Source organism: Carcharodon carcharias, chromosome 4 (assembly GCF_017639515.1).
Source record: "Carcharodon carcharias isolate sCarCar2 chromosome 4, sCarCar2.pri, whole genome shotgun sequence".
Lineage (NCBI taxonomy): Eukaryota > Metazoa > Chordata > Chondrichthyes > Lamniformes > Lamnidae > Carcharodon > Carcharodon carcharias.
Window position 1 is genome coordinate 205,190,011 of NC_054470.1, and position 17,954 is coordinate 205,207,964.

General features: G+C 44.1%; 1 protein-coding gene across 4 annotated transcripts in view; it reads right to left on the minus strand.

Annotated features, from left to right (window-relative positions):
• Nucleotides 1–17,954, minus strand: part of nup155 (nucleoporin 155) — a 287,604-nt gene that overhangs the window by 102,840 nt on the left and 166,810 nt on the right. For all 4 annotated transcript variants that reach the window (XM_041186949.1, XM_041186950.1, XM_041186952.1 and 1 more), the window contains 3 exons: nt 10,131–10,322; nt 3,423–3,561; nt 3,159–3,294 (listed from right to left, as the gene is read on the minus strand). In XM_041186949.1, coding sequence (XP_041042883.1) covers nt 3,159–3,294; nt 3,423–3,561; nt 10,131–10,322 — 467 coding nt within the window. The remainder of the gene's footprint in view (nt 1–3,158; nt 3,295–3,422; nt 3,562–10,130; nt 10,323–17,954) is intronic.

Sequence of the window (17,954 nt, forward strand, 5' to 3'; positions counted from 1 at the left end):
GCGAGGAAGGCTTTCAAAGCTTGCAGAGAGATCTGGACCAACTGGAAAAACGGGCCAGAAAATGGCAGATGGAATTTAATGAGGAAAAGTGTGAGATGTTACATTTTGGAAGGTCAAACCAAGGTAGGACATACACAGTAAATGGTAGGGCACTGAGGGATGCGGAGGAACAAAGGGATCTGGGAGTCCAGATACATAATTCCCTGAAAGTGGTGTCACAGATAGACAAGGTTGTAAAGAAAGCTCTTGGCATACTGGCCTTCATAAATCAAAGTAATGAGTATAGGAGTTGGGATGTTATGGTGAGGTTGTATAAGACATTGGTGAGGCCAACTTTGGAGTATTGTGTGCAGTTCTGGTCGCCTAACTACAGGAAGGATATCAATAAGATTGAGAGAGTGCAGAGAAGATTTACTAGGATGCTGCCAGGTCTTAAGGAGTTGAGTTATAGGGAAAGATTAAATAGGTTAGGACTTTATTTCTTGGAGCATAGAAGAATGAGGGGAGATTTGATAGAAGTTTACAAAATTATGAGGGGTATAGACAGAGTAAATGCGAGTAGGCTCTTTCCACTTAGATTAGGAGAAATAAACACGAGAGGACATGGCTTTAGGTTGAAAGGGGAAAGGTTTAGGGGGAACATTAGGGGGAACTTCTTCACTCAGAGTGGTGAGAGTGTGGAATGAGCTACCATCTAACGTGGTAAATGTGGGCTCACTCTTAAGTTTTAAGAATAAATTAGATAGTTACATGGATGGGAGAGGTCTGGAGGGTTATGGACTAGGTGCAGGTCGATGGGACTAGCGGAATAATATTTCGGCAGTCTAGAAGGGCCGAATGGCCTGTTTTGTGTGCTGTAGTGTTCCTTTGCCGATTGTCGTAAAAGCCCATGTGGTTCACTAATGTAAAGGGAAGGAAATCTGTTGCCCTTAGCTGGTCTGGCCTACATGTGACTCCAGACCCACAGCAACGTGGTTGACTCTTAAATGCCCTCTGAATGGGGAAATTAGAGATGGGCAATAAATGTTGGACTAGGCAACGACCCCCACATCTTTTGGACAAATTTTTAAAAAGTGACAGTGGAAATTGCAGAGGCACTAGTGATAATCTTCTAGTCTTCTTTAAACACAGGGGAGATGCCAAAGACAGCAAATGTTATACCCTTGTTCAAAAAGTGATGCAAGGATAAAGCTGGCAACGACAGGCCAGTCAGTTTCACCTCAGTGGTGGAGAAACTTTACCATTCCTTCACTGTCGCTGGGTCAAAATCCTGGAACTCCCTTCCTAACAGCACTGTGGGTGTACCTACACCACATGGACTGCAGCGGTTCAAGAAGGCAGCTCACCACCACCTTCTCAAGGGCAACTAGGGATGGGCAATAAATGCTGGTCCAGCCAGAGGAAGCCCACCTCCTGTGAATGAATAAAAAAAATTTCTGGAAACTATACTGTGGGATAAAATTTATCACTTAGGCAAGTGCAGGATAATTAAAGAAAACTAGGATAGACTCATCAAGAGAAAATCATGTTTAACTAACTTGGAGTTTTGTAAGTAGGAGAGAAGGTTGATGAGAGAAACACTGATGTGGTGTATATGGATTTTCAAAAGGCACTTGATACAGTGCCACACAACAGACTTGAGCAAAATTCTAGGTCATGGAATAAAAGGGAAATTAGGCACTTGGATAAGAAATTGGCCGAGTGACAGGAAACAGAGTAATGATAAATGGTGGTTTTTCAGGTTGGAGGAAGGTTTGTCAAGGAGTTCCCCAGAGGTCAGTGTTGGGGCCCTTGCACTTCCTGATATATATGAATGACCTCGACTGTGGTGTGCAGAGCATGATTTCAAAATCTGCAGATGATACAAAGATTGGGAACATTGATAACTGTGATGGGGATAGTCAAACTTCAAAAGGACATTGCCACATTGGTGAATTGGGCAGACAAGTGACAGATGAAGTTCAATGCAGAGAAGTGTGAGGTGATTTGTTTTGGCAGGTAAAATTTTGAGACAGTATAAAATAAAGGGAGAGCCTCTAAAAGAGGTGCAGGACAGAGGGGCCTTGGTGTATACGTATATAGGTCATTGAAGATGGCAGGGCACGTTGAGAGAGCAGTTAATAAAGCATCTAGTATCTTAGGCTTTATTAATAGTGGCACTGAGGACAGGAGTAAGGAGGTCATGTTATATAAGACAATCAGGCCTCATCTGGAGTACTGCGTCCAGTTCTGGGCACCATACTTGAGGAAAGATGTGAAGGCATTGGAGAGAGTACAGGGGAGACTCACAAGAATGATTCCAGGAATAAAGAACGGTAGCTATGAGGATAAATTGGAGAGAGTGGGACTGTATTCCTTGAAGAAAAGAAGGCTGAGAGGGGACTTAATAAAGGTATACAACATCCTGAGGGTATAGATAGGGTGAATAGTGAGAAACTGCTCCCGCTCAAGAGAACATCAAGAACTAGAAGATGCAGATTCAAAATAATTGGCAAAAGGTGTAAATGGGATGTGAGGAAACATTTTTTCACCCAGAGGATGGTTGGATTCTGGAGCAAACTTCCTGAAAAGGTTTGATTGAGGTCTTCTACAGGGAATTGGATTGCTACCTGAAAAGAGAGAATGTGCAAGGTGATGAGTTTAGGCAGGATTCGAGCTTGGGGTCAGGCAAGTTTTATGTTGGGATTCAGAAGGGGTGGGGGAGGGTGCTCAGGTTCGATTTTGGGAGGCTTGGGTTAGTTAGTGTTCAGGCTGAACTCGAGCTCAGGTTCAAGGTCAGTTGGGGCTCGGGGCTCCGGTTTGGAGTTGGGGGGGTTCGGGATCAGGCAGGGCTTGGGTTCGGGTTCCGGGTCAGGCAGGACTCCAACTCGGGTGCGGGTGCTGGGTCAGGCAGGGCTTGGCATTCGTGGTCAGTCAGGTTCAGGTCAGGTTGGGTTCGGGGTCAGGCAGGATTTTGGGTTGGATGCTGGGTCAGACAGGGCTTGGTGCTCGTGGTCAGTCAGGCTCAGGTCAGGTTGGGTTCGGGGTCAGGCAGGATTTTGGGTTGGATGCTGGGTCAGGCAGGGCTTGGGTTTGAGGTCAGACATGGCATCAACATTGAATTCTAATCTGAAGGTTAAACCTCCAGTCATAGCCACTCCTCAAGCTTGGCTGCTCACCTCTCCTGAAAGGCCTGTTGTCCCACAGGATCCTCTTCTGGTTCTCCGTTCTTGTAATAATGAAGTCCCAGGCCCTGTGGATCCTTCTTATCTGCAGCACTGAGGCTCAACTCAGCCACAGCCTCATAATAACGCACTGCAGTGACAGAAAGGGAACAGAGCCGTGAATCAATCTTACCATTACCATGGCGTGCATCCTCTCCTAAAAAACACCCGAACTCAATCTCTCTCTGGGAGCCTCAACACCTGCAAACCCTCACTCACCTTGTCTGAACTGTGTGCAGACACTGTGAAGGTCAACCTGGTGTCCAATCTCCTGGTACAGATGCAATGACTCTCTCATGGTCTTCTCCTTCTCTGCCTTGTTTTGAATTTGCCTTGCACTCTGTAGTAGCTCATTCGCCTGAAAATAAACCAATCAGCAACAGAGAATCAACATTCAGGTTGTGTAGGGTAAGAGATGGTCAGTTAACAGTCAGGTTGTGTGTGGGAAGAGATGGTCAGTTAACAATCAGGCTGTGTGTGGGAAGAGATGGTAAGTTAATGGTCAGGTTGTGTGCGGGAAGAGATGGTCAGTTAACAATCAGGCTGTGTGGGAAGAGATGGTCAGTTAACAATCAGGCTGTGTGTGGGAAGAGATGGTCAGTTAATGGTCAGGCTGTGTGGGGGAAGAGATGGTCAGTCAACAATCAGGCTGTGTGTGGGAAGAGATGGTCAGTTAACGGTCAGGTTGCGTGTGGGAAGAGATGGTCAGTTAACAATCAGGCTGTGTGTGGGAACAGATGGTCAGTTAACGGTCAGGCTGTGTGTGGGAAGTGTTGGTCAGTTAACAATCAGGCTGTGTGTGGGAAGAGATGGTCAGTTAATGGTCAGATTGTGTACGGGAAGAGATGGTCAGTTAATGGTCAGGCTGTGTCAGTTAAAGGTCAGGCTGTGTGTGGGGCAGGGATAGTCAGTTAATGGTCAGGCTGTGTGTGGAGAGAGATGGTCAGGCCGTGTGTGGTGGTTAATGGTCAGGTTTTGTGTGGGGCAGGACGGTCAGTTAATAGTCAGGCTGTGTGTGGAGAGAGATGGTTAGCTAATGATCAGGGTTGTGGGGACAGGGTGGTCAGTTAATGGCCAGGCTGAGTGTGGTGATCAGTTAATGGCCAGGCTGAGTGTGATGGTCAGTTAATGGCCAGGCTGAGTGTGATGGTCAGTTAATGGCCAGGCTGAGTGTGATGGTCAGTTAATGGCCAAGCTGAGTGTGATGGTCAGTTAATGGTCAGGCTGAGTGTGATGGTCAGTTAATGGCCAGACTGACTGTGATGGTCTGGAGGAAGACAGGAACCATATCTGCTGTTTCTTCAGCTCAGATTGCAACGTCTATAATATTCTGCCTTAAGATTGAACTTTAAATGAAGGTTTTTTGGGACGGAGCACAATCCTCATGATCAGGGTCATCGTCGTTTCAGGGATCATGGGTCAGGTCCTACTTACAAACATCTTGGGGTTGGTGCCAAAATTGGGAGAGCTGTTTCATAGACTAGTCAAGCAACAGCCTGACATAGCCATCCTCATGGAATCATACCTTAGAGATAATGTCCCAGACACCACCATCACCGTCCCTGGGTATGTCCTGTCCCACCGGCAGGACAGACCCAGGAGAGATGGCAGGACAGTGGTATACAGTCGGGAGGGAGTTGCCCTGGGAGTCCTCAACATTCATTCCGTACCCTATGAAGTCTCATGGCATCAGGTCAAACAGGGGCAAGGAAATATCCTGCTGATTACCACGTACCGCCCTCCCTCAGCTGATGAATCAGTACTCCTCTATGTTGAACACCACTTGGAGGAAGCACTGAGGGTGGCAAGGGCACAGAATGTACTCTGGGTGGGGGACTTCAATGTCCATCACTGTAAGTGGCTTGGTAGCACCACTACTGACCGAGCTGGCTGAATCCTAAAGAATATAGCTGCCAGACTGAGTATGTGACAGGTGGTGAGGGAACCAAGAAGATGGAAAAACACAGTGGACCTCATCCACATCAACCTACCTGCCGCATTTGTCCATGACAGTATGGGTAGGAGTGACCATCGCACAGTCGTTGTGGAGGCGAAATCCTGCCTTCATATTGAGGATACCCTTCAATTGTGTTGTGTGGCTTGATCACCATGCTAAATGGGATAGATTTCAAATGGATCGAGCAACTCAAGACTGGGCAATCATGAGGCGCTGTGGGCCATCAGCAGCAGCAGAATTGTAATCAAACACAATCTGTACCCTCAAGGCTCAGCATATCCCCCAGCCTAACATGACCATCAAGCCAGGGAACCAACCCTGGTTCAATGAAGAGTGCAGGAGGGCATGCCAGGAGTAGTCAAAGGCATCCCTCAAAATGAGGTGTCAACCTGGTGAAGCTATAACACAGGACGACTTGCATGCCAAATAGCATAAGCAGCAAGTGATAGACAGAGCTAAGCGATCCCACAACCAACAGATCAGATCTAAGCCCTGCAGTCCTGCCACATCTAGTCATGATGGTGGTGGACAATTAAACAACTCACTGGAGGAGGCGGCTCTATGAATTCAGCAAAGGAAAGACCAAAGGATTGATTAAGAAGGGAAAAATAGAGTTCGAGACTAAGCCTGCGGGGGACATAAAAACTGACTGTAAAAGTTTCTATAGATATGTGAAGAGAAAAAGATTGGTGAAGACAAATGTAGGTCCTTTACAGTCAGAAACAGGGGAATTTATAATGGGGAACAAAGGAATGGCTGACCAACTAAATACATACTTTGGTTCTGTCTTCACAAAGGAGGACACAAATAACATACCAGAAGTGCTGGGGAACAGGGGGTTTAATGAAAGGAAGGAACTGAAAGAAATCAGTATTAGTAGGGAAATGGTGTTGGGGAAATTGATGGGATTGAAGGCAGATAAATCCCCAGGGCCTGATAATCTACATCCCAAAGTACTTAAGGAAGTGGCCCTCGAAATAGTGGATGCATTGGATGGTCATCTTCCGAGATTCTATAGGCACTGGGATAGATCCTACAGATTGGAAGGTAGCTAATGTAACCCCACTATTCAAAAGGGGAGTTAGAGGGAAAATAGGGAATTATAGACCAGTCAGCCTGACGTCAGTAGTGGGGAAAATTCTAGAGTCCATTATAAATTCTAGGGAATGAAGCCAGACAGGTGGCTGAGGTGGTGGTGGAGGAGCATTTTAGTGATAGCGACCACAACATGGTACAGTTTAACCTTGTTAAATAAACAAATTGCAAAAAAAATATTTTAGATTGGGGGAGAGTGGATTTTAGTAAAATAAGGCAGGATCTGGCCAAGGTAGACTGGGAACAGTTACTTGTGGGGAAATCTACAGGGGAGCAATGGTGGGGGGCATTCAAAAAGGAAATGGGGAGGGTACAGGGCTCAACATGTTCCCTCTAGGTTGATAGGAAGGAGTAACAAGCCCAGAGAACCATGGATGACCAGAGATATTCAGGTTACGATGAGATGGAAAATAGACCCTTTTAGCAGGTACAAAGGAAGCAAATCAGTGGAGGCATTAGTGGAGTACAGAAAGTGCAGGGTGGAGCTTAAGAAAGCAATTAGGAGAGCAAAGAGGGGATATGAGAAAGCTCTGGTTGGTAAAAGTAGGGAAAATCCCAAGATATTCTATAAGTATATCAATGGGAAGAGGATAACCAGGGAAAGAGTAGGGCCCATAAGGGACCAAGGGGGGAATCTATGGGTGGAACCAGAGGGCATTGCTCAAGTGTTGAATTAATACTTCACGTGTCTTCACCCAAGAGAATGAGGATGAAGGTATCAAACTCGGGGAGAGAGACTGCGAGGTTCTTAAGCAAATTGATATGGGGAGTGACAAGGTATTGGAGGTGTTGGCAGGCTTAAAAGGGGACAAATCTCCAGGTCTAGATGATTTGTGTCCCAGACTGCTGAGGGAGGCAAGGGAGGAGATCGCAGGGGCTCTGACCCAAATTTTTAATTCCTCTCTGGCCATGGGGGAGTTGCCAGAGGACTGGAGAACAGCTTATGTGGTTCCGCTACTTAAAAAGGGGTGTAGAGATAAGCCAGGGAACTACAGGCCAGTGAGTCTTACGTCAGTGGTAGGGAAACTATTGGAGAAAATTCTGAAGGAGAGAATCTATCTCCACTTGGAGAGGCAAGGTTTGATCAAAGATAGTCAGCATGGCTTTGTCAGAGGGAGGTCATGCCTAACAAATTTGATTGAATGTTTTGAGGAGGTGACCAGGTGTGTAGATGAGGGTAGTGCAGTTGATGTAGTTTATATGGATTTCAGCAAAGCCCTTGACAAGGTCCCACATGGGACACTTATAAAGAAGGCAGATGCACATGGGACACAGGGTAATTTGATAAGGTGGATTCAAAATTGGCTTAGTTGTAGGAGACAAAGGGAAGCTTTGGGTGACTGGAAGCCAGTGTCCAGTGACGGACCACAGTGATCTGTGCTGGGTCCCCTATTATTCGTCATTTATATAAACGACATAGATGACTATGTGGGGGGTAGGATTAATAAGTTTGCGGATGACACAAAGATTGACCAGGTGGGTAACAGTGAGATTGAGTGTCTTGGGCTACAGGAATATATTGACAGGATGGTCAAATGGGCAGGTAAGTGGCAGATGGAATTTAACCCTAAAAACTGTGAGGTGATACACTTTGGGAGGAGTAATTTGACAAGGAAGTATTCAATGAATGGTATGGTACTAGGATGTTCCAAGGACCAAAGGGACCTTGGCGTGTGTGTCCATAGATCTCTGAAGGCCTTCACCCTGATCGAGGTGTACAAGATTCTGAGGGGCATGGACAGGGTGGATAGGGAGCAGCTGTTCCCTTTAGTTGAAGGGTCAGTCACAAGGGAACATAAGTTCAAGGTGAGGGGCAGGAGGTTTGGGGGGACGTGAGGAAAAAAATTTTTACCCAGAGGGTGGTGACGGTCTGGAATGCACTACCTGGGAGGGTGGTGGAGGCGGGTTGCCTCATCTCCTTTAAAAAGTACTTGGATGAGCACTTGGCACATTATAACATTCAAGGTTATGGGCCAAGTGCTAGTAAATGGGATTAGGTAGGTAGGTCAGGTGTGTCTCACGTGTTGGTGCAGACTCGATGGGCCGAAGGGCCTCTTCTGCACTGTGTGATTCTGTGATAAAAGATTTAATCGCTGAGCACTTGGAAAACAGTGGCAGAATTGGACAGAATCAGCATGGATTTATGAAAGAGGAATCATGCTTGAAAAATCTACTGGAATTTTTCGAGGATGTAACTAGTGATGAGGGGGAGCCAGTGGATATGGTTTATTTGGACTTTCAGAAGGCTTTCGACAAAAGTCCCACAGAAGGGATTAGCGTGTAAAATTAAAGCACATGGGATTGGGGGTAGTGTATTGAGATGGATAGAAAACTGATTGGCAGACAGGAAACAAAGAGTCGGAATAAACAGGTCTTTTTCCGAATGGCAGGCAGTGACTGGTGGGGCACTGCAGGTATCGGTGCTGTTATTCACAATATATATTAATGATTTAGATGAGGGAACTAAGTGTAATATCTCCAAATTTGCAGATGACTCAAAGCTGGGTGGGAGGGTGAGCTGTGAGGAGGATACAGAGATACTTTAGTGTGATTTGGACAAGCTGAGTGAGTGGGCAAATGCATGGCAGATGCAGTATAATGTGGATAAATGTGAGGTTATCCACCTTGGTAGCAAAAACAAGATTCAGATTATTATATGAATGGTTATAAATTGAGAGAGAGGAATGTGCAATGAGACCTGGGTGTCCTCGTACACCAGCCGCTGAAGATAAGCATGCAGGCGCAGCAGTCGGTAAAGAAGGCAAATGCTATGTTGGCCTTCATAGCGAGAGGGTTCGAGTACAGGAGCAGGGATGTCTTGCTGCAATTATTCAGGGCCTTGGTGAGACCACACCTGGAAAATTGTGTGCAGTTTTAGTCTCCATATCTGAGGGTGATTGTTCTTGCTATAGAGGGAGTGCAGTGAAGGTTTACCAGACTGATTCCTGGGATGGCGGGACTGACATATGAGGAGAGATTAAGTCGATTAAGATTATATTCGCTAGAGTTCAGAAGAACGAGGGGGGGGTTCGCATAAAAAGCTATAAAATTCTAACAGGACTAGACAGGGTAGATGCAGGAAGGATGTTCCTGATGATGGGGGAGTCCAGAACGAGGGGTCACAGTCTGAGGATATGGGGTAAACCATTTTCGACTGAGGAGAAATTTCTTCACCCAGAGTGGTGAGCCTGTGGAATTAGTTGAGGCCAAAACATTATATGTCTTCAAAAAGGAGTTAGGTAGAGCACACCTGCACGGTGTCAAGCTTCTTGAGTGTTGTGGGAGCTGTACTCATCCAGGCAGTTGGGGAGTATTCCATCATGCTCCTGACTTGTGCCTTGTAGATGGTGGACAGGCTTTGGGGAGTCAGGAGGTGAGTTACTCGTCGCAGGATTCCAAGTCTCTGACCTGCTCTTGTAGCCACAGTATTTATATGGCTAGTCCTGTTCAGTTTCTTGTCAATGGTAACCCCCATGATGTTGATGGGGGATTCAGTGATGGCACTGCCATTGAACATCAAGGGTCGATGGTTGGATTTTCTCTTGTTGGAGATAGTGATTGCCTGGCACTAGTGTGGAAAAATCCTGGAACTCCCTCCCTAACAGCACTGTGGGTGTACCTACACCACATGGACTGTCGCGGTTCAAGAAGGCAGCTCACCACCACCTTCTCAAGGGCAACTAAGGATGGGCAATAAATGCTGGCCCAGCCAGCGAAGCCCACATCCCATGAATGAATGGAAAAAAAAGGTTGAGGATGTCATGGTCAGAAAGTACTAGTACTCACTAAGAAAGGAAATAAGATAACCTATGCTTTGACTGAGCTCCTGGCCTCCAGTTCCTGACCATAGCCCCTGCCTGACCATCTGTCCATACCTTGGAACATACTGCGTCGTCGTTGCTGTACAGCAGGGGACAAGTGTCCCTCAGATGTTTACTGATGGCGTCGACCGAGGCGTTGTCCCCAATATATCGGTTGATAAGAGAGGTAATGAGTGCCCCACACAACTCCTTCCCTCGAATAACCAAGTCCCGGAATGGTGTTGATTTCAACTGTTCCTGGAGCTCCTGCAAAAAGTCAAAACACAGGCTCATTAATGGAGCTCAGACTCCACAATGGAGTTTATCCATTGGGGATTTAAAATAATTTGCTTCATACCAAGGTGTAAACATTATAAAATAGAAACAAGACACAAACAAGATGCACAGGGGTTTGGGAGAGACAGAGTTAGAAGTCATTTAAATTAGTTAGGATCACAGAAAATACAGGGGAAGTCTGTGTTAGATTTGGAGTGTCTGCATAACTGCACAAACTATGGTTTATAAGGTTGGTAATGACAGGCACAAATAACCACATCGCAATATGGTGTTAACATACGAAATTGAGATATTACAGAGAACAGATAAAGTAAACAGAGGGAAACTCTCTCTGCTGAGTCTAAGACGAGGAGGCATAACCTAAAAACCAGAGCCAGATCAGTCAGGAGTGGAATTAGGAAACACAAGTACACTCAAAGTGTGGTAGAAGTTTGCAAACTCTCTTCTGCAAATTGAAATGCTCCCAATGTATTGGTTAACAAGCAAGGTAATGATGCTGAATCAATTGCTAATTTTAAATCTGAGATTGATGGATTTTTGTCAACCACATATTAAGGGAACGAGGGCAAATGTCATTATCTCACTGAATTCTGGAACAGGTTCAAGGGTATAAATGGCTTTCTATTGTTCTAGGATTACCAAAGCCTGAATCAATAGAAGGACTGGATGTTTCATCCCCCTGGAGACAAGGTATTCAGCAAAGAAAGGGAAGGAAAAAAAATCTTGAGGTGAAGCTTAGATCGGGGGCCCTAGGTTGTGAAATCTCTCCTCAATTTAAACCCCGGAATTAGATTCTGGTAAATGTATGCTATACTCCTTCAAGCGCCATTATTTTCTGGGAAAGAATAAAACAAATTCCTTCCTAAAAGGAGATGTGGTGCCAAGAACTGCTCACAGTCCAATGGGTATGGTCTTAAATAGGGATTTATTGCTTCTACCCTCACTTGTATTCCATTCCTTTAGATATAAAGGCCAGCAATCCATTTTTGTTTTTTTTTCTGTACTTGTTCATGAACACACGAGTTAAAAATATTAAATATATTCAGAGACTTTGCTTCCACCGCCTTTTGAGGAAGAGAGTTCCAAGGGCTCACAACCCTCAGAAAAACTTTCTCCTCATCTCTGTCTTAAATGGGTGACCCCTTATTTTTAAACAGTGACCCCTAGTTCTAGATTCTCCCACAAGAGGAAACATCCTCTCCACATCCACCCTGTCAAGACCTCTCAGGATCTTAAATGTTTCAATCAAGTCACTTTTCAACTCTTCTAACCTCTAGTGGATACAATCCTAGCCTTCTCAACCTTTCCTCATAAGACAACCCAAAGGTTGCGGCACAGCAGATAGTAAATGCTGAGCTGTTCAAATCCCAAAGGGAACCTTGAAACAACTGCCACAACTATTTTATAATTTGTATTTATTTTGAGATGTGTGCCTTGAATTCAGTAGTAATAAGACCAAGTTTTATAGGTTTCTTACAAAACTTAATTAAACATTTATTAATAAAAAAAATCTTAAGCACATCCATAGGTTTACAAATTACTACTATGATAACTCCTAGCTCCCCTACTTAATCTAACTCCCAGTTACACCTCCATTAAGGCAACAGTAAAACAACATAGATTTAAAAAGACCCAGGCAAAGTAAAACGATACCCTGAACAGTCAAATACAAAGTGAGTTTTCTCTACTTCAGCTCGTTTAGATAGCAACTTGAGGCTTAGAGGCTTTTCACACTTGTTCGACCTTAGAATGCCTTCCTCTTACACACAGCCTCATCTCCTTTATACAGGTTTCTCCCTTTTTAAATGTAAATCCCATTGTCCCAATATGTCATTTCAAATCCATTTTTCTAATAATAAAACTCTTTCATAGTACCAATTTTATCAGTAAGCCTTGGGAAAAATAAACACCCTGTTTGGCTTCTTCTAGCTATGTGTAACATTTCACCACTTCTTTTGAAATTCAAATTATTCTGGTTTATCTAAAAATGCAAATTTTCCAATTACTCTTCATATTCTAAAACTTTAGCCATGTTGACCTATTTAATATTTCAAACCTAGGTTCTCCTCTGATCATCAAAGCCTTCAGACCAGCTGTCTTTAATTCAATTAAGTCCCCTTACCCCCGCATACACACTTGCAATATTCCTACCTTATAATAAATTCCAATAACATTATGAAAATTTTTTATTTCCTAACACCACCCATTTCAGGTATTGCCTGGAAGTGCGGTGGAGGCAGGTTCAACTGAGACATTCATGAGGGCATTAGATGATTATTTAAATAGGAACAGAGTGCAGAGTTACGGAAAAAAGGCAGGAGAATGGCAAAAAGTCACAAAGACCCAGTGACAAGTTGTTGGATTGTGGGCTGACAATTCCCCAGGTCCGGATGGACTTCACCCTAAGGTCTTGAAAGAAGTGGCTAGTGAGATAGTTGATGCACCTGGTTTTAATTTTCCAATTCTCGATATTCGGGGAAGGTTCCATTGAAACAATTAATCGGGATAGAATTAGTAGTCACATGGAAAAATATGGGTTGATAAGGTCTGACGAATACATGAATAGGATGGGAATAGAGGAATACGGACCCTGGAAGTGCAAAATGTTTTAGTTGACAGGCAATATGATCGGCGCAGGCTTAGAGGGCTGAAGGGCCTGTTCCTGTGCTATACTTTTCTTTGAGATAAAAACAAAAAACTGTGGATGCTGGAAATCCAGAACAAAAACAGAATTACCTGGAAAAACTCAGCAGGTCCGGCAGCATCGGCAGAGAAGAAAAGAGTTGACATTTTGAGTCTTCATGACCCTTCCACAGAACTGAGTGAATATAAGGAGAGGGGTGAAATATAAGTTGGTTTAAAGTGGTGGGGGGGTGGTGGGGGGAGAAGAGAAGTGGGGGTGATGGTGTGGTTGGAGGGACAAGCAAGCAGTGATAGGAGCAGATAATCAAAAGATGTCACAGACAAAAGAACACAGAGGTGTTGAAGGTGGTGATATTATCTAAATGAATGTGTTAATTAAGAATGGATGGTCGGGCACTCAAGGTACAGCTCTAGTAGGGGTGGGGTGGAAAGACTAGCAGGGCATAAAAGATTTAAAAATAATAGAAATAGGTGGGAAAAGAAAAATCTATATAAATTATTAGAAAAAAAACAAAAGGGGGAAGAAACAGAAAGGGGGTGGGGATGGAGGAGGGAGTTCAAGGCCTAAAGTTGTTGAATTCAATATTTAGTCCAGAAGATGCCTAGTTGAAAGATGAGGTGCTATTCCTCCAGTTTGCGTTGGGCTCTCCTCTCTCCTCACCGTCCAAGGGCCCAAACACTCCTTTCAAGTGAAGCAGCATTTCACTTGCATTTCCTCCAACTTAGTCTACTGCATTCGTTGCTCCCAATGCGGTCTCCTCTACATTGGAGAGGCCAAACATAAACTGGGCGACCGCTTTGCAGAACACCTGCGGTCTGTCCGTAATAATGACCCAAACCTCCCTGTCGCTTGCCATTTTAACACTCCACCCTGCTCTCTTGCCCACATATCTGTCCTTGGCTTGCTGCATTGTTCCAGTGAAGCCCAACGCAAACTGGAGGAACAGCACCTCATCTTCCGACTAGGCACTTTACAGCCTTCCGGAGTGAATATTGAATTCAACAACTTTAGATCTTGAACTCCCTCCTCCATCCCCATCCCCTTTCTGTTTCTTCCCCCTTCCTTTTGTTTTTTCCAATAATTTATATCGATTTTTCTTTTCCCACCTATTTCCATTATTTTTAAATCTTTTATGCCCTGCTAGTCTTTCTACCCCACCCCCGCTAGAGCTGTATTTTTTTTGAGAATTTCAAGTTGAAGTGTTTTGGGGATGACTGGTCTGTCATTGAAAACTAAGAAATCAATGGTTGTGGGATATTTTCTCCATTCAAAATATTGACAAATTACTGGGCTGTTGGGAGTATAATCCAGCCGTCCATTCTGATAAAACTTTTATTTGGATGCATCTGTCATCCTGTTGGGCTTGCTTGATCTCTCTTCAGAGCTGTACCGTGAGTGCCCTACCAGCCATTCTTAATTAGCACATTCATTTAGATAATATCACCACCTTCAACACCTGTGTTCTTTTGTTCTTTCGTCTGTGACATCTTTTGATTATCTGCTCCTATCACTGCTTGCTTGTCCCTACAACCACACCACCACCACCACTTCTCTTCTCCACCCAGCACCCCCATCACCTTAAACCAACTTATATTTCACCCCTCTCCTTATATTCACTCAGTTCTGTGGAAGGGTCATGAAGACTCGAAATGTCAACTCTTTTCTTCTCCGCCGATGCTGCCAGACCTGCTGAGTTTTTCCAAGTAATTCTGTTTTTGTTTTGGATTTCCAGCATCCGCAGTTTTTTGTTTTTATCTCAAAGAAAAGTACAGCACAGGAACAGGCCCTTCGGCCCTCTAAGCCTACGCCGATCATATTGCCTGTCAACTAAAACATTTTGCACTTCCGGGGTCCGTATCCCTCTATTCACATCCTATTCGTGTATTCGTCAGACCTTATCAACCCATATTTTTCCATGTGACTACTAATTCTATCCCGAATAATTGTTTCAATGGAACCTTCCCCGAATATCGAGAATTGGAAAATTAAAACCAGGTGCATCAACTATCTCACTAGCCACTTCTTTCAAGACCTTAGGGTGAAGTCCATCCGGACCTGGGGAATTGTCAGCCCACAGCCCAACAACTTGTCAATCTCACTTGCCTGGTGATTGTAATTTTCCACCGAGTTCCTCCCTCCCTTCCATTTCCTGATTTACAGCTATTTCTAGGATGTTACTCATGTCCTCAATGGTGAGGACTGAAGCAAAATACCTGTTTAATTCATCCACCATCTCTCTACTTGGTTATTAATTACCCAAACGCACTGTCCATGGGAACAACGATTTTTCACTTTAACTATTTTATTTAAATGTCTATAGAAACTCTTACTATCCATCTTTATATTACTAGCTAACTTTCTCTTACACTCTAATTTTTCCCTCCTTATTAATCTTTTTGTCATTCTTTACTGTTCTTTATATTCTTTCTAATCTTCTGCCCTGCCACCCATATTTGCATAATGATATGCTTTTTCTTTAAGTTTGATACTGTCTTTAACTTTCTTAGTTAACCAAAGATGGTGTGTCCTCCCCTTGGAACTTTTCTTTCTCATCGGAATGTATACTTTGTGTATTCTAAAATATCCCATTAAATGTCTGCCATTAAACTTCTATTGACCTTAAGCTCATTTAGCAGTTCATTTTAGCTAGCTCTGCTTTCATGCTCACATAATTGCCCTTATTTAAGTTTAAAATACGAGTCTTGGAGCACGCGTTTCTCCCTCAAAATGAATGTAAAATTCAATCATATTATGATTGTTGCTACCTAGGGGTACCTTCACTAGGTGGTTATCAATTAATCCTATTTCATTGCACAATGCCAGGTCTAGTATAGTAGGCTCTCTGGTTGGCTCCAGAATGTGCTGTTCTAAGAAACTACCCTGAAAACATTCTATGAATTCCTCATCCACGCTACCTTTGCCCATCTGATTTTTCCAGTATATATGTAGATTTAAATCCCTCATAATTATTGCTGTGCCTTTCTGGTAAGCTCCCATTATCTTTTCTTTTATACCCTGTCCTACCGTGCAGTTACAATTAGGAGGCCTGTACACCACTCCTACAAGTGACTTCTTGCCTTTATCATTCCTCACCTCAACCCAACCCGCTTCTACATCCTGGTTTCATGGACTTAGCTCATCCCTCTCTAATGTGCTAATGCTGTCATTAATTATATCATTAATTAACCTCTCCACCTTTTCCTAACTTCCTGAATGTCACATATCCATCAATATTCAGGTCCCAATCTATGTCATCTAGTAGCCATGGCTCTGTCAGATCATACTTACTTATTTCTATTTGTGCTCAGTTCAACTGTTTTCTTTCAAATGCCACATGCTTTTAGCTACAGAGCCTTTAGTTTTGTCTGTTTATTATTTTTGTCACATCCAACTGCTTATTTACTCTTAGATTTGTACTCTCTGTCTCTTCCTGTCACAGTCTATCATTTCCCTGTCTCTCTTGTCTTGTCTCTACTCTTTGGTTTACATCTTCCCAGATTTGATCCCATAACTCTACTATTCAGCTTACAATCCTCTCTACTTCCCTAGTTAGATAGCTCGCGAAGATACCAGCCCCAGTATGGCTCAGGCATAGACCATTCCAAGGTAAAGATCCAACTTTCCCCAATACTGGTGCCAGTGCCCCACAAACTCGTACCCAATTCTGCCACACCAGTCTTTAAACCACACATTCATTTCTTTCATCTTATTTGTTCTATGCCAATTTACGTGTGGTTCAGGTAATAATCTAGAAATTATTACCTTTGAGGTTCTGCTTCTTAATTTAGTGCCTAGCTCATCATACTGACTTATGCAGAAACTCCTTCCTCATCCTGTCTATGCCGTTGGTACCTACATGGACCACGATCACTGGATCCTCCCCCTCCCACCGCAAGTTCCTCTCCAGTCCTGAACAGGAAAAGAGAAAGTAAGGGCGGCTCATACAAAAGGGAATCCAAAGGTGTTGCATAGGCACGTTGACAAAATATCAAAAAAAATGGAAGCAGGAGCAGGATCTTGGGCTTCTCAAGCATGCTTGGCCCCTCAGTAAAAGTATGGCTCATCTCCTACCTCAGCTGCACCATCCCACACTTTTTAAAAAACTTTTTTCCTGGAATGTGAGTGTCACTGAAGTGAGAGTGACTGCCCCTGACATCAAGGCCACGTTTGACCGAGTGTGGCGTCAAGGAGCCTTAGCAAAACTGGAGTCAATGGGAAGCGAGGGAAAATTCTCCACAGATTAGAGTCGTACCTAGCAAAAAGGAAGATGATTGCGGATGTTTGAGGTCAATCATCTCAGTCGCAGGGCATCCCTGCAGGAGTTCCTCAGGGTGGTATCCTTGGCCCAACCATCTTCAGCTGCTTCATCAATGACCTTCCTTCCATCAAGAGTTCAGAAGTGGGGATGTTCATTGATGATGGTACAATGTTAAGCATCATTCGTGACTCAGATACTGAAGCAGTCCATGCCTATGTGCAGCAGGACCTGGACAACATCCAGGCTTGGGCTGACAAGTGACAAGTGACATTTGCACCACACAAGTGCCAGGCCATGACCATCTCCAACAAGAGACAATTTAACCATCGCCCTATGACATTGAATGGCACTACCATAACTGAATCCCCCACTATCAACATCCTGGGGTTATCATTGACCAGAACCTGAGCTGGACTGGCCATACAAATACTGTGGCTACAAAGGCAGGTCAGAAGCTGGGAATTCTGAGGCGTGTACCTCAACTCCTGACTCCTCAAAGCCTGTCGTGAGATCATAAGAAAGGAGGAGTAGGCTATTCATCCCACCTAGCTTGCGCCATTATTCAAAATGATCATGATTGATTTTACTGTGGCCTTAACTCCACTTTCCTGCCTCTCCCCATAATCATTAACTCCCTTGTCAATCTAAAATCTGTCCAACTCTGTCTTAAATATATTCAATGAACCAGCCTCTCCCAGAG